This window comes from Gossypium arboreum, chromosome 12 (genome assembly GCF_025698485.1).
Source record: "Gossypium arboreum isolate Shixiya-1 chromosome 12, ASM2569848v2, whole genome shotgun sequence".
In the NCBI taxonomy this organism is placed as follows: Eukaryota; Viridiplantae; Streptophyta; class Magnoliopsida; order Malvales; family Malvaceae; genus Gossypium; species Gossypium arboreum.
In genome coordinates, this window is record NC_069081.1 from 108,568,894 (window position 1) to 108,595,601 (window position 26,708).

General features: G+C 33.1%; 1 protein-coding gene and 1 long non-coding RNA gene across 2 annotated transcripts; both read left to right on the forward strand.

Annotated features, from left to right (window-relative positions):
- Positions 1–21,084: 21,084 nt before the first annotated feature.
- Positions 21,085–22,318, forward strand: LOC108478019 (probable calcium-binding protein CML45). Its single transcript, XM_017780459.2, has 2 exons — positions 21,085–21,212; positions 21,654–22,318. Exons 1-2 carry the CDS (start codon positions 21,177–21,179, stop codon positions 22,224–22,226), a joined length of 609 nt encoding a protein of 202 aa, XP_017635948.2. The 5' UTR covers positions 21,085–21,176; the 3' UTR covers positions 22,227–22,318.
- A 1,491-nt stretch (positions 22,319–23,809) lies between these two features.
- Positions 23,810–26,273, forward strand: LOC128285191 (uncharacterized). The gene is made up of 3 exons (XR_008275631.1): positions 23,810–24,230; positions 24,559–24,727; positions 25,489–26,273. It is a non-coding gene; the product is annotated as an uncharacterized LOC128285191 (long non-coding RNA).
- Positions 26,274–26,708: the final 435 nt, after the last annotated feature.

Here is a 26,708-nt window from a genome sequence, read left to right on the forward strand (position 1 = left end):
GTGTATATATATTTATTAATGCCTATGTTTAATCTATATATTTCTAAATCTATACATTTTATACATATAGTTTTCTTACATATATAATCATGTTCTTAAATCTATTGTGTAATTTATAATAAAATTAATTTAGTCCTTACATATTATCATTTTTATGTCATTTAACATGTACTTGTTTTTAATGTATATATTAATACATTATTATTTTAATAGATTTTTCTATTTAAAACACTTTTTGCTTTATGATTTATTAAGTATTTTTCTTTATGTATATATGAAACTATTTTAGAAACTTCATCTTTGTAATTATAAAATTATTATTTTGAATATTTCTTGATATTATATTACTTTTGTGTTTTACATAGCCTCTTATTTAAATGTTTTGATATAAGGTTGTGTATATAATTTTAGACAAACTTAAAATTTATATATATTATTATTAATCTCATGATCTTTTTACAATAAATTTACATGTACATATGTTTTATAAATCTATTTTGTGTATTATGTCTTGTCATGTATCTTTATTATTCTTTTATATTATATGTTATTTAAATTATCATGAACTTTGTCAATTTTAAATGAATTTGTGTTTAAAATATTTTACATGCAATTTGATTCAAACTTTTATTTTATAATATCTATTTCAAAAATTATATAGCTATCCCTAGTTTTTATACAAATTTGTCAACCTATATATTATGGGTCCATTTATTCGTTATTATTTTAAACCCGTTTTATAGCACATTGGCTTCTAATTGCTATGTTGTTTTTTTTATATCTTATGTTGGTTATTCTATATCATGCTATGTATATTATTGTGGCATATTATTATGTGTATTGTTTTGGTTGTGTTGAATTGTTATATTATTATTTTCGTCATTGTATTATTATATCAATTATTTCCCATGCATAATTGTAATCGGATTATATTTTCTAGGTTAGTTATACTTAATTTTTTTTAGTTAGTTAATTGATTGTATCTCATGTGTATATTATCTCATCATTGTTTTCCACTTGGTTCATGAAATTTGGCTTTATAAGGTCCAAATCTTTAAGATTAATTTCGTTTTATTTCAAGTCGAATTAATGAGTTTTAAGCTAGTTTTATAATTATTCATTTAAAAATTCTTTGAATGTGATGTTCGATATTTGGCAATTCACGGAATCGTGCCCTAACGTGCTAAGTTGCAATTTCTCGTTTGCTCAAAATAATCGAATGTCCCTTTAGAATTTCATTCATGTTTTCTAAAAACTCTTTAAAATGAAGGAAATGTTCGATGTTTGGCAATTCGGGGAGTCGTGCCCTATCGTGCTGGGTTGCAATTTCCTGTTCGTTCAAAATAATCGAATATTCCTTTGGAATTTCACTCATGTCTTTAAAAATTCTCCAAAACGAAGGTAATACTCGATGTTTGGCAATTCGGGAATCGTGCCCTATTGTGTTGGGTTGCGATTTCCCGTTCGTTAAAAACAATTGAATATTCCTTTGGAATTTCACCCATGTCTTTAAAAATTCTCTAAAACGAAGGTAATGTTCGATGTTTGGCAATTTGGGGAATCGTGCCCTATCATGCTGGGTTGTGATCTCCTGTTTGTTCAAAATAATCGAATATTCCTTTAGAATTTCATTCATGTTCTCCAAATTCTAAAATAAGGCAATGTCCAATATCTAGAAATTCAAAGAGTCGTGCCTTACTGTGCTGGGTTTCGATTTTCTCATTGGACTAAATAATTAGGCATCCTTTTGCGGTTTTCAACATATAAACTTAGACATTTCAAAAACTTTTTTAAATCTCAGACATAAGGACAGTATCTAATCGATTTGGTACCAATTTTGGGCGTAACGAGGGTGCTAATCCTTCCTCATACGTAACCGACTCCCGAACCCGTTTTCTCATATTTTCGTAATGTAACGCCCCTTACCCGAGACCGTTGCCGGAGTCGAGCACAAGGCACTACTAAACTTATTTGAGCACTTAACCAAATTTAGATAATTTATATAATACTTTTCAGACAAGCTGTCCAACTGTGTCATAGTTGCTAAATAATTCATATCTCGAGTTATAAAACTCAAAATCCCAATCCGTAAATTTTCTCTGAATTTAAACTTATATATCTACTTACCAATTTTTTTCTAGAATTTTTGGTCAAGCCAATTAGTACAGTTTATTATTTAAAATCTCCCCTGTTTCAGGGTTTGACTACTCTGACTTTTGTGTATTACGAATCAGATATCTCTCTGTACAGAGCTTCAATGACTATGCCGTTTGTCTCTAATAAAACTAGACTCAATAAGGAATCTGTACATATAAAGTATGACTTCTAATTATCTTTGTAAAATTTATGGTGAATTTCCAAAGTCAGAACAGGGGATCCAAAAATCGCTCTGGCCCTGTTTCACAAAAATTTAAACATCTCATAAAATATAGCTCATATACCTGTTTTTCTTCTTCCATATGAAAATAGACTCATCAATATTCGATTCCATAATTTATTCATTATTTAATTCCATTTCTACTATTTTTAGTGATTTTTCAAAGTCAAACTACTGCTACTTACCGAAAACTGTTTTAGTACAAATATTGTTAACTAGTTTATAACATCTTTACTTCAATTCATTCAAACTCTATACATGCCATATAAATCTTTAAACATAAAACAAAAACTAACGGAATTGATCTGAATAGTGTGCCCTGTTGTGTTGATCCGATCTACCCACTTCACTTCAAGTCAATCTACATAAAAATATTAAACACACACAAGTAAGCTTATTGAAGCTTAGTAAGCTCATAGGCATATAAACACAAATCATATCAAATATCGTACACAATCATTTATCTATTAGTTTAACTATTTCATCCTCCAAATCACAATTTCATTAATAACTCATTGGAATAATTTCCATATGGCAACTCACAATTTAACTCCCTTAGGCCCATTTCTCATTTACTTCATTGTCAAATTAGGGAACAATAAGGAATTGAGTGCTTCATTATCACATTGCCATAGTAAACCATGGACTTTCACATTGATACGCATCACACAATCAAGCCATAGCCTTGCCATGGTCTTACACGGTTCACATATCATACCAAGCCATATCCCGACATGGTCTTATACTAATCACATTATCACATTATACCGATGCCATAGCCCACTATGGTCTTATACTGAGTCACATTATCACATTGCACCGATGCCATAGCCCAGCTATGGTCTTAAACGGGCACACTTGTCACATATGTTTCATCAACTCATCGTGGTCACGAATAGAAGCACTCAAATCCATTGTTCCTACTAATTTGTACTTTTAGTTACACATTATTCATTAGTTAATGCAAATTGATAGTATTCATCAACAATAAAATACTTTAACAATCATAATATTTTCATATCAAAACATTGAACTTTGCCATATGAACTTACTCGACTAATTTGTAAAAGTCGTAGAAATTCAGGGACTATTCTTGAATTTTCTCCTTTCCACGATTCAGTTCGTTTTCTTGATCTATAATTATAAAATCATTCCTTCATTAGCATCCATTTCAATTCTATTTCACTTCACAATTTATGCTGTTCAAATTTCAAAATTGCACTTTTACCCCAAAATTTACAATTTTCACAATTTAGTCCCTTCTCAATTCACCCATCAATTGAACTAATTTTTCTCAATCAACACTTTATTTTATCATTATAAACTATTTCAAAACCTTTTATATTCTTAATTTCAACAGAAACCTTCAATTCACAACTTTTTCACAATTAGGTCCTAAATATCATTTCCTATCAAAATCACTTAATAAAACCACCTTAATATAAAATTAGAACTTAAATTTCATAATAATTCATCATAAAATTCCCTTATCCATCCAGGGTAACTTCCAATTTCACCCATAAAATCAAAAACTAATGAATTCTACAAGTGGACCTAATTGTAAAAGTCATAAAAACATAATAATTATCAAGAAAAGTAAGAATTAAACTCACATGATGTAAAATATGAAGAACCAGCTTTCTCCAGACCTTCTATGGCGTTTTAGCTGAGAAAATATGAAGAAATGTCTAGATTTTTCAATTACATCATTATTTAACTATTAACTTTTATGCTATTTCCAATTTTGCCCTTGTTCACATTGTTTTCTTGCTTATTTCATACCCAAACCGTCCAGCCATTAACCTTTGGGTCTAATTGCTCTTTAAATCCATCTTTTAAATACTTAAGCTATTACTCACAATTTAACAAATTTTGCGCTATTTTCAATTTAGTCCTTTTAATTAATTAGCCATCCAAACGTTAAAATTTTCTAACTAAACTTTAATACTAACTCAATGACACTCCATAAATATTTATAAAAATATTTATAGCTCAATTTTCAACTTTGAGGTCTCAATACCTCATTTTTGACCCGTTTGACCTAATAAATTCTTTTAATTCACTAATTTCACCATTTCACAAATTCTTCTAAATTCTTACTTGACTCATAAATATTAAATTACTATCTTGTTCAATCTTATTTGTCGAATTTAGTGATCTCAAATCACCATTTCCGACACCACTGAAAATTAGGCCGTTACAACTCTCCCCCCTTTAAAAATTTCGTCCTCGAAATTTGTTACCTGAAAACAGATTTGGATATTGTGACCTCATTGACTCCTCTGTTTCCCAGGTTGCCTCCTCCAATCCATGTCGATGCCATAACACTTTTACTAACGGTACTCGTTTATTCCGTAGTTCTTTAACTTCCCGAGCTAATACTTTCACTGGTTCCTCCGAATAAGTCATATCTGATTGTAGCTCTATCTCAGTATGAGGAATCACATGTGAAGGGTCTGATCTATATTGTCTCAACATAGATACATGAAATACATTATGGATCTTCTCAAGTTCTGGAGGCAAGGCCAATCTATAAGCTACCGGACCAATCCTCTCAATGATTTCGTATGGTCCGATAAATCGTGGACTAAGCTTTCCTTTTCTACCAAACCGTAAAACTTTCTTCCACGGAGAAACTTTCAAGAACACACGATCACCCACATTGAACTCTATATCTCTTCTTTTCAAATCTGCATACGACTTTTGACGATCGAAAGCAGCTTTCAAACTTTCCCGAATAATCTGAACTTTCTCTTTAGTTTCCCGAATTAAATCCACTCCTACTAATTTCGATTCACTTAATTCTGACCAATACAACGGGGTTCTGCACTTCCTTCCATACAGAGCTTCAAACGGTGCCATTTTGATACTAGCTTGATAAGCTGTTATTATAAGCAAATTCAACTAAAGGTAAGTACCTTTCCCACCGCCATGAACTCGAGTATACAACACCTTAACATATCTTCCAAAATCAATCACTCGCCTCGATTGTCCATCCATGCGAGGTGAAAAGTCAGACTAAATTTTAACTTAGTACCTAAAGCTTCTCGTAGTTTATTCTAAAATCTCAAGTAAACCTCGGATCTCGATCGAAATAATTGATGTCGGCACCCCATGTAATCTCACAATTTCGACACATATAATTCCGCTAACTTATCAAGTGAAAAATCTGTTCGATTTGGAATAAAATGCGCCGATTTAGTTAATCATCTACTATCACCCAAATCGAATCTTTTTCTTGAGTCACCGGCAATCCAGATACAAAATCCATCGTCACATGTTCCCACTTCCATTCGGAATCATTACGGTTGTAACAAGCACTGTAGGCACTTGATGTTCAACTTTTACCATTGGCGATTAAACATTTTGCCACAAATTCACAAATTTCCGTTTCATACCAGCCACCAATACATTTTTTCAAATCACAATACATCTTCGTACTACCGGATGAATCGAGTACATACTACTATGAGCCTCGATAAGATATCCTTCTTCAATTCTAGATTATTTGGGACACAAATTCTATTACGATGGTATAACATACCACTATTATCAATAGAGTAATCGAAGTTCAAATTATCCCGAACCATTTGTCGTTTCAACACCAACTTCGGATCTTCATCTTGCAATTCCCGAATTCGTTGAAAGAATACTGGTTTTGTCTTTAATTCAACTAATATAGAACCATTTTCATTAATGACAAATGAGCATTTAACGCTCAAGAGCAAATAATGATGATTTCACTAAGTGCATCCGCCACTACATTTGCCTTACCGGATGATAATCAATGATAAGATCGTAATCTTTCAACAGACTTCTAACCATCGCCTCTGTCTCAAATTCAGCTCTTTCTCGCGACATTAAATATTTCAAACTTTTATGGTCTCAGATACACATAACATTTCTCTCCATATAGGTAGTGTCTCCAAATTTTTAAAGCAAATACTATGGCAGCTAACTCAAGATCATGTGTAGGGTAGTTCCTCTCATGTGGTTTCAACTGCCGAGAAGCATATGCTACAACTTTTCTGATCGCATCAATACACAACCTAAACCATTCGAGACGCATCACTATATACTACATATGGCACACCGATTCAATTTGAGTTAACACCGAGCCTCTGTCAACATTTTCTTTAATTGATCAAAACTTTGTTGGCACTCATCGCACCATACAAACTCAACATTCTTCTCGTAATAATTTAGTTATCGGTGAAGCAATCGGTGAAAAATCTTTCACAAATCGACGATAGTAACCACTAATCCAAGGAAACTTCGCACTTCGTAACATTCTTTGGAGTTTTCCAATTAATCACCGTGACACCTTACTCGGATCTACCGTATACCATCAATGACACAATGTGACCCAAGAATCCCACTTCATGAAGCCAAAATTCACATTTACTAAATTTTGCATATAAGCTGCTTTTCCTTAATATCGTAGTACAATTCTCAAGTCTTGAGCATGCTCGGATTACGTCTTTGAATAGATCAAGATATCGTCAATAAACACAACCACAAATCTATTTAGGTAAGATGGAAAATTCGATTCATTAAATCCATAAAAGCAGCAGGAGCATTTGTCAAACCGAATGGCATAACTAAGAACTCATAATGACCATACCGAGTTCTAAAAGTCGCTTTTCGGTACATCACATTCCTTTACCTTTAATCGATAATACCGGATCGAGATCTATTTTTGAAAACTCTTGTAGCATCCTTAAGTGATCGAATAAATCATCAATACGAGGCAAAGGATATTTATTTTAATTGTTACCTTATTCACCGCTCGTAATCTATGCACGACCTCAATGAACCATCCTTCTTTTTCACAAATAAGACAGTGCACCCCACTACGACATACTCGGTCGATAAACCCTTTGTCTAATGACTCTTGCAACTGCGTTTTAACTCTCTTAATTCTGCTGGAGCCATTCTATACGGTGTCACCGATATGGGAGCTGTTCCTAAGCATATCTATCACGAACTCAACTTCTCTATCGGGTGGTAACCCTGGTAATTCTTTAGGAAATACATCCATGAATTCATTTACAATAGATAGTTGCTCTAACTTTGATTCAGAACTTGAGTATCAAGAATATAGGCTAAATAAGCCTCATTTCCTTTACGCAACAATTTCTGAGCAGACATAAAGGAAATCATTCTAACCATGTCATCCAAATTTCTAGACTCAACCAAAATAATGTCTCTTGTTTGACATTTCAAACTAATTCGTTTTCTCGACAATTCACTATTGCATCATGTTTCATTAACGGTCCATGCCCAAGATAACATCAAATTCCGAAAGGGTAGCAACATCAAATCGGGGAAATCACAACCCTTAACTTTCGGTGGGCGTTATGACATATTAAATTAACTACTACACTTTGACCTAACGGTTTGTAACTTGTACATCATAATCGATGAGGCTCAACAAATAAGTTCTTTTCAGATGCTAACATAGTGCAAATATATGAATGAGTAGACCGTGGTCTATTAAAGCATACACAGAACATCATAAAGATAGAAAGTACCAGAATTACATCCGGAGTCATTGCTTCTTCTCTCGCTCGAATGGCATAAGTACTGAGCAGAGCCCTAACTTCGATCGGCTAACAATATCTTTCATACCCAACGAGTAGCCCTCAGTACCTTTGCTTTCGACGGAGCGTCTTCCTTTTGAGGAAGAATTTTCGGTTTCTCCTCTGCTCCACTTCTTCTACTTGTAATTGGGGACAATCACGAATAAAGTGATCGGTGGCCCCACATTTATAACAAGCCCCTAATTTACTTCTACATTCACCGGGTGACTTCTTCCACAATGTTGACACTTGGGCCTTTGGGTATTTTGTACACTACCCACACTAACAAAGTGTCTGTCGGATGCTTTGTAATCGATTGTCTTGGCCTACTTTTCCCCGATCTTTCTGATGCTCAAGTGGCTCAACTGAATTCCTCTTTAGATTTCTTCACTTTGGTAAAGCGAAAATGACTTAGATGCACTTCTTTTGAAAGATTCTTTACTTCTTCTATCTCGTTGCATCTTTTTATTATATACTTCTTCAAGCTTCGAGCACGATCGATAGAACAACAAATTCTCGTATCTCAATGCCCCTATCATCATTTTAATCTCATCATTAAGCCCTTCTTCAAATCGATACACATTTCTTCTTCATGGGTACTATATCTCGAGCATATTTGCTCGGATAAACAAATTCTCTTTCATATTCAGCCACCGACTTGTTTCCTGTCATAAGTCGAGAAATTCTCTTTTCTTCTTATCCGGATATCTTCTACCGACATATTTCTTCTTAAATTCATTTTGAAAAATTCCCAAGTGATCTTCTCGGTAAATTTTACAATGCTTCTATTGTTTCCCACCGGTTATAAGCTTCTTCTTTCAATAATGACACGGCACATATTAAGTAATCATCCGGTGAGCACGCCATTTGCTTAAAACCCTCATTATACTTTGTAACCAATATTCACTTTTAACGGGTCATCGTCTGTTCTTCCCAAAATTCTTCACCCCATGTTTTCGAGCTTTTCAAATGGAGAACGTTTGCGATTCAGTTGTCGGAGGAGGTGGAGGAGCAACCGGGTACTACAGATGTTGAGATAGGGGAGGAGGTTATGAGTCTGATTTCTTTCTCGCACATTCTCATTATACCACCGATTCATGAATCCATAAATCATATTTTGAGTTCTTGTTCTCGCATCAATGAAATCGAGCTTCACTACTTGTTCCTTGTTCGTAGATTTGTACTCTGCTATTAACTTCTTCTTGCTCGGTTTGTTCTGGTCTATCGACATCTTTTCAAATCGAAGATAATCTATAATAAAACAAGGATTAGATCGGATCATACACACACACTATCACGATTTATATGGCATGTAATTCTAGACACTTTTCACATCATACATATTCCGAGAATCGCTAAACCAAGCTCGATACTAATAAATGTAACGCCCTTACCCGAGACCGTTCTTGAGTCGAGCACAAGGCACTACTAAACTTATTTGAGCACTTAACCAAATTTAGATAATTTATATAATACTTTTCAGACAAGCTGTCCAACTGTGTCATAGTTGCTAAATAATTCATATCTCGAGTTATAAAACTCAAAATCCCAATCCGTAAATTTTCTCTAAATTTATACTCATATATCTACTTACCAATTTTTTTCTAGAATTTTTGGTCAAGCCAATTAGTACAGTTTATTATTTAAAATCTCCCCTATTTCAGGGTTTGACTACTCTGACCTTTGTGTATTACGAATCAGATATCTCTCTGTACAGAGCTTCAATGACTATACCGTTTGTCTCTAATAAAACTAGACTCAATAAGGAATCTGTAAATATAAAGTATGACTTCTAATTATCTTTTAAAATTTATGGTGAATTTCCAAAGTCAGAACAGGGATCCAAAAATCGCTCTGGCCCTGTTTCACAAAAATTTAAACATCTCATAAAATATAGCTCATATACCTGTTTTGCTTCTTCCATATGAAAATAGACTCATCAAGATTCGATTCCATAATTTATTCATTATTTAATTCCATTTCTACTATTTTTAGTGATTTTTCAAAGTCAAACTACTGCTACTTACCGAAAACTGTTTTAGTACAAATATTGTTAACTAGTTTATAACATCTTTACTTCAATTCATTCAAACTCTATACATGCCATATAAATCTTTAAACATAAAACAAAAACTACCGGAATTGATCTGAATAGTGTGCCTGTTGTGTTGATCCGATCTACCCACTTCACTTCAAGTCAATCTACATAAAAATATTAAACACACACAAGTAAGCTTATTGAAGCTTAGTAAGCTCATAGGCATATAAACACAAATCATATCAAATATCGTACACAATCATTTATCTATTAGTTTAACTATTTCATCCTCCAAATCACAATTTCATTAATAACTCATTGGAATAATTTCCATATGGCAACTCACAATTTAACTCCCTTAGGCCCATTTCTCATTTACTTCATTGTCAAATTAGGGAACAATAAGGGAATTGAGTGCTTCATTATCACATTGCCATAGTAAACCATGGACTTTCACATTGATCGCATCACACACGAAGCCATAGCCTTGCCATGGTCTTACACGGTTCACATATCATACCGAAGCCATATCCCGACATGGTCTTATACTAATCACATTATCACATTATACCGATGCCATAGCCCACTATGGTCTTATACTGAGTCACATTATCACATTGCACCGATGCCATAGCCCAGCTATGGTCTTAAACGGCACACTTGTCACATATGTTTCGTCAACTCATCGAGGTCACGAGAATAGAAGCACTCAAATCCATTGTTCCTACTAATTTGTACTTTTAGTTACACATTATTCATTAGTTAATGCAAATTGATAGTATTCATCAACAATAAAATACTTTAACAATCATAATATTTTCATATCAAAACATTGAACTTTGCCATATGAACTTACGGACTAATTTGTAAAAGTCGTAGAAATTCGGGGACTATTCTTGAATTTTCTCCTTTCCACGATTCGATTCGTTTTCTTGATCTATAATTATAAAATCATTCCTTCATTAGCATCCATTTCAATTCTATTTCACTTCACAATTTATGCTGTTCAAATTTCAAAATTGCACTTTTACCCCAAAATTTACAATTTTCACAATTTAGTCCTTCTCAATTCACCCATCAATTGAACTAATTTTTCTCAATCAACACTTTATTTTATCATTATAAACTATTTCAAAACCTTTTATATTCTTAATTTCAACAGAAACCTTCAATTCACAACTTTTTCACAATTAGGTCCTAAATATCATTTCCTATCAAAATCACTTAATAAAACCACCTTAATATAAAATTAGAACTTAAATTTCATAATAATTCATCATAAAATTCCCTTATCCATCCAGGGTAACTTCCAATTTCACCCATAAAATCAAAAACTAATGAATTCTACAAGTGGACCTAATTGTAAAAGTCATAAAAACATAATAATTATCAAGAAAAGTAAAATTAAACTCACATGATGTAAAATATGAAAACCAGCTTTCTCCAGACCTTCTATGGCGTTTTAGCTGAGAAAATATGAAGAAATGTCTAGATTTTTCAATTACATCATTATTTAACTATTAACTTTTATGCTATTTCCAATTTTGCCCTTGTTCACATTGTTTTCTTGCTTATTTCATACCCAGACCGTCCAGCCATTAACCTTTGGGTCTAATTGCTCTTTAAATCCATCTTTTAAATACTTAGCTATTACTCACAATTTAACAAATTTTGCGCTATTTTCAATTTAGTCCTTTTAATTAATTAGCCATCCAAACGTTAAAATTTTCTAACTAAACTTTAATACTAACTCAATGACACTCCATAAATATTTATAAAAATATTTATAGCTCAATTTTCAACTTTGAGGTCTCAATACCTCATTTTGACCCGCTTGACCTAATAAATTCTTTTAATTCACTAATTTCACCATTTCACAAATTCTTCTAAATTCTTACTTGACTCATAAATATTAAATTACTATCTTGTTCAATCTTATTTGTCGAATTTAGTGATCTCAAATCACCATTTCCGACACCACTTGAAAATTAGGCCGTTACAACTCTCCCCTTTAAAAATTTCGTCCTCGAAATTTGTTACACAACATGATTTGGATATTGTGATCTCATTGACTCCTCTGTTTCCCAGGTTGCCTCCTCCAATCCATGTCGATGCCATAACACTTTTACTAACGGTACTTCGTTTATTCCGTAGTTCTTTAACTTCCGAGCTAATACTTTCACCGGTTCCTCCGAATAAGTCATATCGATTGTAGCTCTATCTCGGTATGAGGAATCACATGTGAAGGGTCCGATCTATATTGTCTCAACATAGATACATGAAATACATTATGGATCTTCTCAAGTTCTGGAGGCAAGGCCAATCTATAAGCTACCGGACCGATCCTCTCAATGATTTTGTATGGTCCGATAAATCGTGGACTAAGCTTTCCTTTTCTACCAAACCGTAAAACTTTCTTCCACGGAGAAACTTTCAAGAACACACGATCACCCACATTGAACTCTATATCTCTTCTTTTCAAATCAGCATACGACTTTTGACGATCGAAAGCGACTTTCAAACTTTCCCGAATAATCTGAACTTTCTCTTTAGTTTCGAATTAAATCCACTCACTAATTTCGATTCACTTAATTCGACCAATACAACGGGTTCTGCACTTCCTTCCATACTGAGCTTCAAACGGTGCCATTTTGATACTAGCTTGATAACTGTTATTATAAGCAAATTCAAATAAAGGTAAGTACCTTTCCCACCGCCATCGAACTCGAGTATACAACACCTTAACATATCTTCCAAAATCAATCACTCGCTCGATTGTCCATCATGCGAGGTGAAAAGTCATACTAAATTTTAACTTAGTACCTAAAGCTTCCTGTAGTTTATTCTAAAATCTCAAGTAAACCTCGGATCTCGATCGAAATAATTGATGTCGGCACCCCATGTAATCTCACAATTTCGACACATATAATTCCGCTAACTTATCAAGTGAAAATCTGTTCGACCGGAATAAAATGCTACCGATTTAGTTAATCATCTACTATCACCCAAATCGAATCTTTTTCTTCTGAGTCACCGGCAATCCGGATACAAAATCCATCGTCACATGTTCCCACTTCCATTCGGAATCATTATGGGTTGTAACAAACCCGTAGGCACTTGATGTTCAAATTTTTACCGTTGGCGATTAAACATTTTGCCACAAATTCACAAATTTCCGTTTCATACCGTGCCACCAATACATTTTTTCAAATCACAATACATCTTCGTACTACCGGATGAATCGAGTACATACTACTATGAGCCTCGATAAGATATCCTTCTTCAATTCTAGATTATTTGGGACACAAATTCTATTACGATGGTATAACATACCACTATTATCAATAGAGTAATCGAAGTTCAAATTATCCCGAACCATTTGTCGTTTCAACACCAACTTGGGATCTTCATCTTGCAATTCCGAATTCGTTGAAAGAATCTGGTTTTGTCTTTAATTCAACTAATATAGAACCATTTTCATTAATGACAAATGAGCATTTAACGCTCAAGAGCAAATAATGATGATTTCGACTAAGTGCATCTCGCCACTACATTTGCCTTACCCGGATGATAATCAATGATAAGATCGTAATCTTTCAACACTCTAACCATCGCCTCATCTCAAATTCAGCTCTTTCTGCGACATTAAATATTTCAAACTTTTATGGTCTCAGATACACATAACATTTCTCTCCATATAGGTAGTGTCTCCAAATTTTTAAAGCAAATACTATGGCATTAACTCAAGATCATGTGTAGGTAGTTCCTCTCATGTGGTTTCAACTGTCGAGAAGCATATGCTACAACTTTTCTGATGCATCAATACACAACCTAAACCATTCGAGACGCATCACTATATACTACATATGGCACACCGATTCAGCTGAGTTAACACCGAGCCTCTGTCATCAACATTTTCTTTAATTGATCAAAACTTTGTTGGCACTCATCGACCATACAAACTCAACATTCTTCGTAATAATTTAGTTATCGGTGAAGCAATCGGTGAAAAATCTTTCACAAATCGACGATAGTAACCAGCTAATCCAAGAAAACTTCGCACTTCCGTAACATTCTTTGGAGTTTTCCAATTAATCACCGTGACACCTTACTCGGATCTACCGTATACCATCAACTGACACAATGTGACCCAAGAATCCCACTTCATGAAGCCAAAATTCACATTTACTAAATTTTGCATATAACTGTTTTTCCTTAATATCGTAGTACAATTCTCAAGTCTTTGAGCATGCTCGGATTACGTCTTTGAATAGATCAAGATATCGTCAATAAACACAACCACAAATCTATCTAGGTAAGATGGAAAATTCGATTCATTAAATCCATAAAAGCAGCAGGAGCATTTGTCAAACCGAATGGCATAACTAAGAACTCATAATGACCATACCGAGTTCTAAAAGTCATTTTCGGACATCACATTCCTTTACCTTTAATCGATAATACCCAGATCTGAGATCTATTTTTGAAAACTCTTAGCATCCTTAAGCTGATCGAATAAATCATCAATACGAGGCAAAGGATATTTATTTTAATTGTTACCTTATTCAATTTGCTCGTAATCTATGCACTGACCTCAATGAACCATCCTTCTTTTCACAAATAAGACAGGTGCACCCCACGGCGACATACTCGGTCTGATAAACCCTTTGTCTAACAGCTCTTGCAACTGCGTTTTTAACTCTCTTAATTCTGCTGGAGCCATTCTATACGGTGTCACCGATATGGGAGCTATTCCCGGAAGCATATCTATCACGAACTCAACTTCTCTATCGGGTGGTAACCCTGGTAATTCTTTAGGAAATACATCCATGAATTCATTTACAATAGATTGTTGCTCTAACTTTGATTCAGAACTTCGAGTATCAAGAATATAGGCTAAATAAGCCTCATTTCCTTTACGCAACAATTTCTGAGCAGACATAAAGGAAATCATTCTAACCATGTCATCCAAATTTCCAGACTCAACCAAAATAATGTCTCTTGTTTGACATTTCAAACTAATTCGTTTTTCTCGACAATTCACTATTGCATCATGTTTCATTAACCAGTCCATGCCCAAGATAACATCAAATTCCCGAAAGGGTAGCAGCATCAAATCAGCGGGGAAATCACAGCCCTTAACTTTCAGTGGACAGTTATGACATATTAAATTAACTACTACACTTTGACCTAACGGATTTGTAACTTGTACATCATAATCAGTAGGCTCAACAAATAAGTTCTTTTCAGATGCTAACATAGTGCAAATATATGAATGAGTAGACCCAGGGTCTATTAAAGCATACACAGGAACATCATAAAGATAGAAAGTACCAGCAATTACATCTGGAGCTGTTGCTTCTTCTCTCGCTCGAATGGCATAAGTACGAGCAGGAGCCCTAACTTCTGATCGGCTAGCAGTATCTTTCATACCCGAACGAGTAGCCCCTGTAGCTCTGCTCTTCCTCTGACCAGAGCGTCTTCCTTTTTGAGGAAGAATTTTCGGTTTCTCCCTCTGTTCCACTTCTTCTACTTGTAATTGGGGACAATCACGAATAAAGTGATCAGTGGCCCCACATTTATAACAAGCCCCTAATTTACTTCTACATTCACCGGGGTGACTTCTTCCACAATGTTGACACTTGGGCCTTTGGGTATTTTGTACACTACCCACACTAACAGTAGGTCTGTCAGATGCTTTGTAATCAGATTGTCTTGGCCTACTTTTTCCTGATCTTTCTGGTACTGAAGTGGCTCGACTGAATTCCTCTTTAGATTTCTTCACTGGTAAAGCCGAAAATGACTTAGATGCACTTCTTTTGAAAGATTCTTTACTTCTTCTATCTCGTTGCATCTTTTTATTATATACTTCTTCAAGCTTCTGAGCACGATCTGATAGAACAACAAATTCTCGTATCTCAATGCCCCCTATCATCATTTGAATCTCATCATTAAGCCCTTCTTCAAATCTGATACACATTTCTTCTTCAGTGGGTACTATATCTCGAGCATATTTGCTCAGATAAACAAATTCTCTTTCATATTCAGCCACTGACTTGTTTCCCTGTCGCAAGTCGAGAAATTCTCTTTTCTTCTTATCCAGATATCTTCTACCGACATATTTCTTCTTAAATTCATTTTGAAAAATTCCCAAGTGATCTTCTCAATAAATACAACAGCTTCTATTGTTTCCCACCGGTTATAAGCTTCTTCTTTCAATAATGACACGGCACATATTAAGTAATCATCTGGTGAGCACGCCATTTGCTTAAAAACCCTCATTATACTTTGTAACCAATATTCAGCTTTAACGGGGTCATCGTCTGTTCTTCCCCAAATTCTTCACCCCATGTTTTCGAGCTTTTCAAATGGAGAACGTTTGCGATTCGGTTGTCGGAGGAGGTGGAGGAGCAACCGGGGTACTACAGATGTTGAGATAGGGGAGGAGGTTGCGAGTCGATTTCTTTCTCGCACATTCTCATTATACCACCGATTCATGAATCCATAAATCATATTTTGAGTTCTTGTTCTCGCATCAATGAAATCAGAGCTTCACTACTTGTTCCTTGTTCGAGATTTGTACTCGCTATTAACTTCTTCTTGCTCGGTTTGTTCGGTCTATCGACATCTTTTCAAATCGAAGATAATCTATAATAAAACAAGGATTAGATCGGATCATACACACACACTATCACATTTATATGGCATGTAATTCTAGACACTTTTCACATCATACATATTCCGAGAATTGGCTAAACCGAAGCTCGATACCAATAAATGTAACGCCTTACCCGAGACCGTGTTTGAGTCGAGCACAAGGCACTACTAAACTTATTTGAGCACTTAACCAAATTTAGATAATTTATATAATACTTTTCAGACAAGCTGTCCAACTGTGTCATAGTTGCTAAATAATTCATATCTCGAGTTATAAAACTCAAAATCCCAATCCGTAAATTTTCTCTAAATTTATACTCATATATCTACTTACCAATTTTTTCTAGAATTTTGGTCAAGCCAATTAGTACAGTTTATTATTTAAAATCTCCCCTATTTCAGGGTTTGACTACTCTGACCTTTGTGTATTACGAATCAGATATCTCTCTGTACAGAGCTTCAATGACTATACCGTTTGTCTCTAATAAAACTAGACTCAATAAGGAATCTGTAAATATAAAGTATGACTTCTAATTATCTTTTTAAAATTTATGGTGAATTTCCAAAGTCAGAAAAGGGGATCCAAAAATCGCTCTGGCCCTGTTTCACAAAAATTTAAACATCTCATAAAATATAGCTCATATACCTGTTTTGCTTTTTCCATATGAAAATAGTCTCATCAAGATTCGATTCCATAATTTATTCATTATTTAATTCCATTTCTACTATTTTTAGTGATTTTTCAAAGTCAAACTACTGCTACTTACAAAACTGTTTTAGTACAAATATTGTTAACTAGTTTATAACATCTTTACTTCAATTCATTCAAACTCTATACATGCCATATAAATCTTTAAACATAAAACAAAAACTACCGAATTGATCTGAATAGTGTGCCTGTTGTGTTGATCCGATCTACCCACTTCACTTCAAGTCAATCTACATAAAATATTAAACACACACAAGTAAGCTTATTGAAGCTTAGTAAGCTCATAGGCATATAAACACAAATCATATCAAATATCGTACACAATCATTTATCTATTAGTTTAACTATTTCATCCTCCAAATCACAATTTCATTAATAACTCATTGGAATAATTTCCATATGGCAACTCACAATTTAACTCCCTTAGGCCCATTTCTCATTTACTTCATTGTCAAATTAGGGAACAATAAGGGAATTGAGTGCTTCATTATCACATTGCCATAGTAAACCATGGACTTTCACATTGATACGCATCACACACCGAAGCCATAGCCTTGCCATGGTCTTACACGGTTCACATATCATACCGAAGCCATATCCCAGACATGGTCTTATACTGGAATCACATTATCACATTATACCGATGCCATAGCCCAACTATGGTCTTATCTGAGTCACATTATCACATTGCACCGATGCCATAGCCCAGCTATGGTCTTAAACGGGCACACTTGTCACATATGTTTCAATCAACTCATCGAGGTCACGAATAGAAGCACTCAAATCCATTGTTCCTACTAATTTGTACTTTTAGTTACACATTATTCATTAGTTAATGCAAATTGATAGTATTCATCAACAATAAAATACTTTAACAATCATAATATTTTCATATCAAAACATTGAACTTTGCCATATGAACTTACCTGGACTAATTTGTAAAAGTCGTAGAAATTGGGGACTATTCTTGAATTTTCTCCTTTCCACGATTCAGATTCGTTTTCTTGATCTATAATTATAAAATCATTCCTTCATTAGCATCCATTTCAATTCTATTTCACTTCACAATTTATGCTGTTCAAATTTCAAAATTGCACTTTTACCCCAAAATTTACAATTTTCACAATTTAGTCCTTCTCAATTCACCCATCAATTGAACTAATTTTTCTCAATCAACACTTTATTTTATCATTATAAACTATTTCAAAACCTTTTATATTCTTAATTTCAACAGAAACCTTCAATTCACAACTTTTTCACAATTAGGTCCTAAATATCATTTCCTATCAAAATCACTTAATAAAACCACCTTAATATAAAATTAGAACTTAAATTTCATAATAATTCATCATAAAATTCCCTTATCCATCCAGGGTAACTTCCAATTTCACCCATAAAATCAAAAACTAATGAATTCTACAAGTGGACCTAATTGTAAAAGTCATAAAAACATAATAATTATCAAGAAAAGTAAGAATTAAACTCACATGATGTAAAATATGAAAACCAGCTTTCTCCAGACCTTCTATGGCGTTTTAGCTGAGAAAATATGAAGAAATGTCTAGATTTTTCAATTACATCATTATTTAACTATTAACTTTTATGCTATTTCCAATTTTGCCCTTGTTCACATTGTTTTCTTGCTTATTTCATACCCAGACCGTCCAGCCATTAACCTTTGGGTCTAATTGCTCTTTAAATCCATCTTTTAAATACTTAAGCTATTTACTCACAATTTAAAAATTTTGCGCTATTTTCAATTTAGTCCTTTTTAATTAATTAGCCATCCAAACGTTAAAATTTTCTAACTAAACTTTAATACTAACTCAATGACACTCCATAAATATTTATAAAAATATTTATAGCTCGATTTTCAACTTTGAGGTCTCGATACCTCATTTTTGACCCGTTTGACCTAATAAATTCTTTTAATTCACTAATTTCACCATTTCACAAATTCTTCTAAATTTTTACTTGACTCATAAATATTAGATTACTATCTTGTTCAATCTTATTTGTCGAATTTAGTGATCTCAAATCACCATTTCCGACACCACTGAAAATTAGGCCGTTACACGTAAGACCAAAACCGTTATTTTAGTAAAAAGAAATATTTTATTAAAACAACCAAATTTCTAGGTGATTCGATCACACCTAACCAAAAAGGATTGGTGGCGACTCCACGTTTTCATTTCTCAAAAAGTCGATCCCCCATTTTTCATTAAGTATAAAATTTTCGAAAGATGGTTTCGACAATGAGTATATTCATATATTAATGCCATTTGTGAATGTAAAATTTTGCATGATTTGGTGTGGAAAGGTTGATATTCTAAGCATGATAAATAATGGCATAAGGATGTCATGTTATTATCTTGATTATGGATGTGCTTGTGGTATGTTTAAGTTTGGAAAAGTATGATGTTTTAATCATGATATATCTTGGCTTTTAAATGACATGTTTAAGCCTTAGTTATGATGGTATTGGCTGCTTGTTTGTATTATGAATTATGCTATTGAAGTTGTGTAGATGTGTGCAAGTGAGGGTGGCAAAATGACTTGGTAAATAGCCTTTTTTTGTCCACATGGGTAGACATACAGACGTGTGTCTAGGCCGTGTGTGACACACGGTCAGCCCCATGGATGTGTGATCCGGCTGTGTGTCCTTTACACCTAAATTGTTGCTAAGCAGAATGCTCAATATTGAGCACATGGGCAGAGACACGGGCGTGTGTCTCTGCTGTGTGAAGGATACGGCCTCGGGACACGAGCGTGTGTCTTGGCCGTGTGACTTCAATTTGTTGATGATGTTATAAACGGAGAGTTACACGGGTTAAGGACACGGGCGTGTGTGATCATACGGCCTACCCACATGGGCGTGTCCCAAGCCACATAGGCTTGTGACCCTTATTTTAGCAAAAATTCTCTAAATGTCATAAAATTTTCTAAAGTTCTCAGTTTAGTCCCGAACTGCTTTTAAAGCATGTTTTGGGCCTCGTAGGCCCATGTTAGGGACTTTATGCTCGATTTTAAAAAAATTTTAATTTGGACAAAAATTTATGACTCGAAAATGTATGTTTTCTTGTGTTTAAGTCCGGTAATGCCTCGTACCTTGTTTCGGCATTGAACACGGGTAAAGGGTGTTACATGACATGTCAACAAAATTACCAAATGTTAATTTTTTCATTCATTTTGAGATGATTTGACAAAAATACAAGTTTTAAAGTTTTAAAAAAACTAAAATTAAATAAAAAACTAAAATGACTTTTTATGTGAAATTGAAGGGTCAAAACTATCACTATGCTAGATTAAACATGGCTCACCTACATAAAGATTTTTTTTTTTGACATTTTACCTCTTCCATAATTAGATGTATTATTTGTATGCTGGATTATTTTATGATGTAATTTTATCTAAAATATATTTTATATTGATATAAACTTTAGTATATTTGTTCCATTTAAAATTTAACGTATTTATATATATTATAGAATATTTTAAATAATTTTATATTATATTCTGGTTGAATTAAGCTCCTGAAAAGCAGGAACTTTAGTTAGAAAATTGTTGAGATGTGTTCACATTGATTTTAAAAATTATATTAAGAATTTTGTAATAAAATTATGATTTCCAATGATAGGAATAAAGAATATAAATAATGGGAAACTTTCTCCTAATGATCCCAACACGTTATAAACCATCGACGAAAAGTAGTGAAGAGATTGTTCATAGAAACTTCCATCAACTTATTCTATAAACCATTTACATTTTCCATACATTTAGTCTTACCCACCAAGAAAGTGCTAAGAAGTTACAATGGTTGCACCCTTTGCCCTTAAGGAAACGGAAAAGGTAAGCCATAATCTAACTTTTTTTTTTTTTTGTGTGTAGTAATAATCTAACATTTTAATTTGTGTATGTCTATCATAATTTTATTTAAAATATTTTATATTTATATAAGTTTTAATACATCACTACTTCATGTTATATAGGATATTTTTATCGTATCTTATAAAAAAAGTTATATAAGATTTTTTTCATGGTATCGAACATTATAAAATGCAGGTAAGAATCAACGTCAATGCGTGGAAATTACAGATGAATGCACTTGTTTTTCCTTGGCATTCATATAGCTTCTTGATTAATTCGACTCTTCAACATATATTATATATGTGAGGGCAGTGTGGCATCCACACTCCAACACCATCCATTCCTTTGCAATTTGAATTCATATACATCATCTTTCGTGGTTTTTGGATTGATCCTAGTTCAACTTCATAAAACAAAATGCAGAAATCATCGTGGTCAAGAAGCGAGATGATTCCTCTGTGGGGAATCATCCTATCTCTTGTCTTTCTGAACTTGGTAATAATACTGCATGATTTCTATTCAAGCTTTCGTTTCATTGTCAGTATACTCAAATCTTTCCTGGGAGTCTTTTCTTATATCTGGGTTCCTTCCAATCCTAAACCACCTACACCCCAGAAAATTTGCAGAAACGGCAATGAAATTTTGAATGCAGCTGCCGAAGATCAAAGTGCAGAAACCAATGATGGCCGAGATCTCTCGTTTTCAGAATTGAAAAGGGTGATGGAGAAAGCGGGGGTGAGTGAAATAGGTGGACTGTTCGAGGAAGAAGAACCGAGTTTAATGGAAGTGAAAGAAGCATTCGATGTATTGGATGAAAATAAGGATCGGTTCATCGATGCAAAGGAGTTAAGGAATGCATTGATTTCGTTAGGTTTGATGGAGGAAGCTTCGGAAGATGACTGCAAAATAATGATTAAAGGGTTTGATGATAATTGTGATGGCCGAATTGATTTTAACGAATTTGTCAAAGTTTTGGAGACAAGTTTTTGCTTCTGAACCTTCATTCACTGTTGTATATTTAGTTGTATTACTTCAAGTTATATATTTTTCACCAAAAAATATAAAAATTATCTAATATTTAGATTAAATTCCCAATCTATTTGTATTTTCTTAAAATTTCTTTTATTTTTATTTTCTTATGTTTTTCTATCAAATTAAAGTGTTTCTATTTTAGAAATCTAACTGTAAATATTTTACTTCAATCTTTTAAGTTCATCATTCAAAAAGAAATTAATCAAATTACTCACTTCATTCTAAAATTAGGATAAATTACCTATTACTTACTCTAATTAGTAGTCATTCATATTTTGGCCACTCAAAGCAATGCGCGAAGATACACTGTTAATCTTTATGTTATCATTTAATGGTGAAGTGCTTAATTTGATAAATTTCTTTTTTGAAGTGATTAAATTAAAAAAAAAATTAAGGTGATGAAAATGAGAACGATCATTATTTAGAGTGAATAACGGGATAATTTACCCTTAAAATTTTAACTTATTAAAAACCCTATAATCCTTTCTTCTTCTTCTAGTTTACACTTTATAAATTTTTAAAACATATGAACACAAAAAATCCAAATTAAAAACAAACCGATAAGAGAATCAAAAGGTAAATAAAAGAAAACTCTTGAAACAAAATCTTCAAAATTGAAAAAACCCAAGATCAAACTACAAACTTATGGTTACATAATACTGGGAATTAATTTTGAAAAGTTGTTGGTGCAGCAGTTGACGGTGTGCAGTGTAGTTTCAGATGTTGTTTCATATCTTTCCACACCTTGATGGTAGTGTGTGCACTGTTATAAAGAGTTAACAAATTTGTCGTGGTAGTTTATTTTGATTTACTAAAGTAACAAAATCACATTAATTTATTTGAAGATTAACTACCAGTATTCAAGTTAGTATAAAATGAGTTTGACAAGATAGAGTCACGTTTCATCAATCATTTTATATAGCGTTTAACTAAATAAACATTAGTTGTTATCTCTTCAAATTATGTATAAATAATTACAGTGCTTGAAGCAAGTTAAAGGTGTGTTCGATTAAAGTTATTGACTTAACATATCTAGAATATATGTAATTTATCCTACACAAAAAGAGTGACAATTATCTTATGCAAAAATAATTCAACATGTATAGCCAATTGAATGGCAGTTACTTCAAAAAAGAAAGAACAAAATATATTTTATTGAATTTATTCTCCATCATGATCTTGCGAAGTTTAATAAATTCGTTTTAGTGATAATTTGACAGATTTTTTTACTAAGCATTGTCAACTACAACATTTGAAAGGCTAGTACGTATGATTAGAATGTACCGACTCAAATATGTGATGGAATGTGATATTGCCTTTAGGAAGAGTCTAAAACACGTACTCTTTTCTTTTAATCAAAGTTTTAGTCCAATAGATTTTCTTGGAAAAGATATTTAAGGAGACAAATTATAATGAAAAGTTGTAAGCTCTTCTTTCTTTGTTAGGTTTTTGTCTTATAGAGTTTTTTCTAAGGAGATTTTGACAAGATATATTTTCACGGAGTGTTATAAATATTTTCAAGTGGATCTCCTTTCAACTCTTATAACTTAAATAAAAATATAAATCACTTTCCAACCCCTAAAACTCTCATGAAATTGAGAGTGCATTTACGCTGTGTTTGTTTACCTGTAAAATATTTTACAGAAAACATTTTCATTCTTTTCCGCTGTTTGTTTGGTGGAAAATGACTTCCTATTGTAAAATCATTTCAAAAACACAGGAAAAAAAGCCCTTTATTTTAGGAAAACGTCTTACCATTTTCATTTGGTAAGACATTTTCCAAAAATTTTCTCCTCACCTGCAAACGAATCCCCTTCATTCCCACCCCGATTTAATGCTTGCCGCCAACCAACAACAGTTTTCAGCACCAATCGCTGGTGTGGATCTTTGATTTACCCCTTTTCACCTTTCGTTGTCAAAATCTGCACTGCACCAGTTGGCGATGGCATTCATCTTCATCTCTCGAAGGTAAGAAAGACTGAAACTTTCATGGATAGTTTACTGGAAAAAAAATGAAAGAAAAAAAACCAACCTAGAAGGCAGAAGAGGCCGTCCCAAAAATGAATCCTTTGGGAAACTGGCTCTGCTAATATTCTGTGAAGACCCAACCTGGATTCCCAAAGTTAGTAACAATGTAATAATTGGCAAAGCACTGGCCTTTAGCACCAAGTCTTTAATTCGACTATTACAGAAAATTGATATGAGAAAGAGTGAGAGAGAGATATATACCTTTTTCCAAGTATAATGTTTTCTTTTTCGCTAAGTTTTTCTTTGATGAACTGAATTTATGGCACAGGCACTTGTAAATATGATAAGCAACCCTGTCAGTTCAACTGTTCCAATTGCAGCTGAGGTTTTCAAGAAGGCAAGGACATATGATGAAAAAAAGCTGTTTGGCGTCACTACCCTTGATGTAATTAGGGCTAAGACTTTCTACGCTGAGAAGGAAAAAGTAAACGTTGCAGGTTTGTTCAATTCTATGCTTAACAAAGGCCTCTTATAACAACCTCATTTCCTAGAATATACTGCTATAAAGGGGGAGAACAAAGGAAATAACTAGTTCACCTCTCTTCAATCACACTTTTTTTTAGAATTGCTGTTTCTGAAGAATAAGCGAAATTCTTAATTGAGGTAGCCCAGAAATCAAGTGTTTAAGTAGATTTCTTTTCTCCTTTATGAAAATCTTTTTTGTCCAAAAAGAAAGAGGTTGTTAAGAAAAAAAGAGAATTTAATCGTTGATTTTAGCATAAGTTTACGTTTGTTTGTTGGTCTGTAGATGTATTTTGATTCAATTGAATAATAGTGTTTAATTTTGTGTCCTAGGTAATCACTCCCCTTTTTCATATGTTTTTGGATTAAATTTTATACCAAACATGTCAGCTTGTTTTTCATGGCCTAATTTGCAAATTCAAACAGAGAAGTTAAGGAAAAAGATAATGAAAAAAGGAGGGTTATTTGTCATTCCACTTCAATTAAATGTTACTGGGTCTAGATATTCATATACATGGATGAGTTTAGTTCAAGAAAATGGATGGCATGTATTGCTTGATGCAACTGCATTAGGTGTTAAAGAAATGGAGACTTTAATGCTTTCATTGTTTGACCCTGATTTCCATATTTGTTAATTTTTAAGAGTTTTTTGTGAAAACCCATCAGAGTTTTGCTGCTTGTTTATCAAGAAATCCATTGGTTTATCTGTTTTGAAATGTTCAACCACTAATGTTAGGATCGTGAGCCTTGTTCCACCATTGAAGCTTGAAGCACCCAAAGGAAAGGCACCATTGTAGATTCAAGAACCAGCAACACCTTACAATGCAAGGCCTTGGACCATGCAGATTCATTAGGTCTTGTACTAATCAAAGTAGCAGAACAAGGACCTTGATTAACTAGTTGGTCAATGCATTGATGAGTCTCCAACATCCACATTTAGAAACTAGAATCCATGCTGTCAAAATCTATGGTCCAAAAGTAATGTTTGATCGAGGTCCAACAGTGGCTTTCAATGTATTTGATTGGAAAGGGGAAAGGATTGATCCTGCATTAGTGCAAAAACTGACTAATAGGAACAATATTTCGTTGTGCATTGGGTGTTTACAACACATTTGGTTCAGTGTTAAACATAAATAAATGAAGGAAAAAGATGAGTTTCAGCCTGGGATAGATGTTACTGCTACAATTGGGTTCCTTACTAGTCTTGAAGACATTTATAAGCTTTGGGTATTTGTTTCAAGGTTCTTGGATGCTGATTTTTTAGAGAAAGAGAAATGAAGATATAAAGCTATTAATCAAAAAACAATTGAAATTTAGTCCAAGAACTTGTTAATTCTTTCCTTCTTTGTATATTATTGTCTGGTATGAACTTTATTTGTATATTATTGTCTGGTATGAACTTTAGTCCAAAAATTATGATCAGGTATCAAAATTTGTAATATTAATTGTGGTTTATCTGAAAAAGTGTAAATAGACTTTGGTTGTTTTTAATTTATGACGGTTAATATTTTAGCTTAATAATTGAGTATTATTATATATTAAATTTGATTTATTTATTTATAAATAAATGATTGTAATATATGTAAAACAATTTTCCGGAAAATATTTTTAGGAAATTTACCAAACAACAGAAAATATTTTACATAGATTCATCCAAACGCCAGAAAAGTAAATCATTTCTAGAAAAGTAAATCATTTTTCAGAAATCATTTTTCGAAAAATATTTTACTGCCAAACAAATGGAGCCTTAGTCAGTTGAATAGTACATTATGGTTTATAATGTTATATTTTGGAATAACATTAAGTCAATTTGGATTCTTAACATTTTGAGCATCTTATAATCTCACATTCCTAAATAGTGTCAAGATGTCGACTTATTCCCTTTATTTTATCATATTAATTAATTTAATCATTTTTTTCAAATAAAATTTAAGTCTAAATAAAAATAAAAATGGT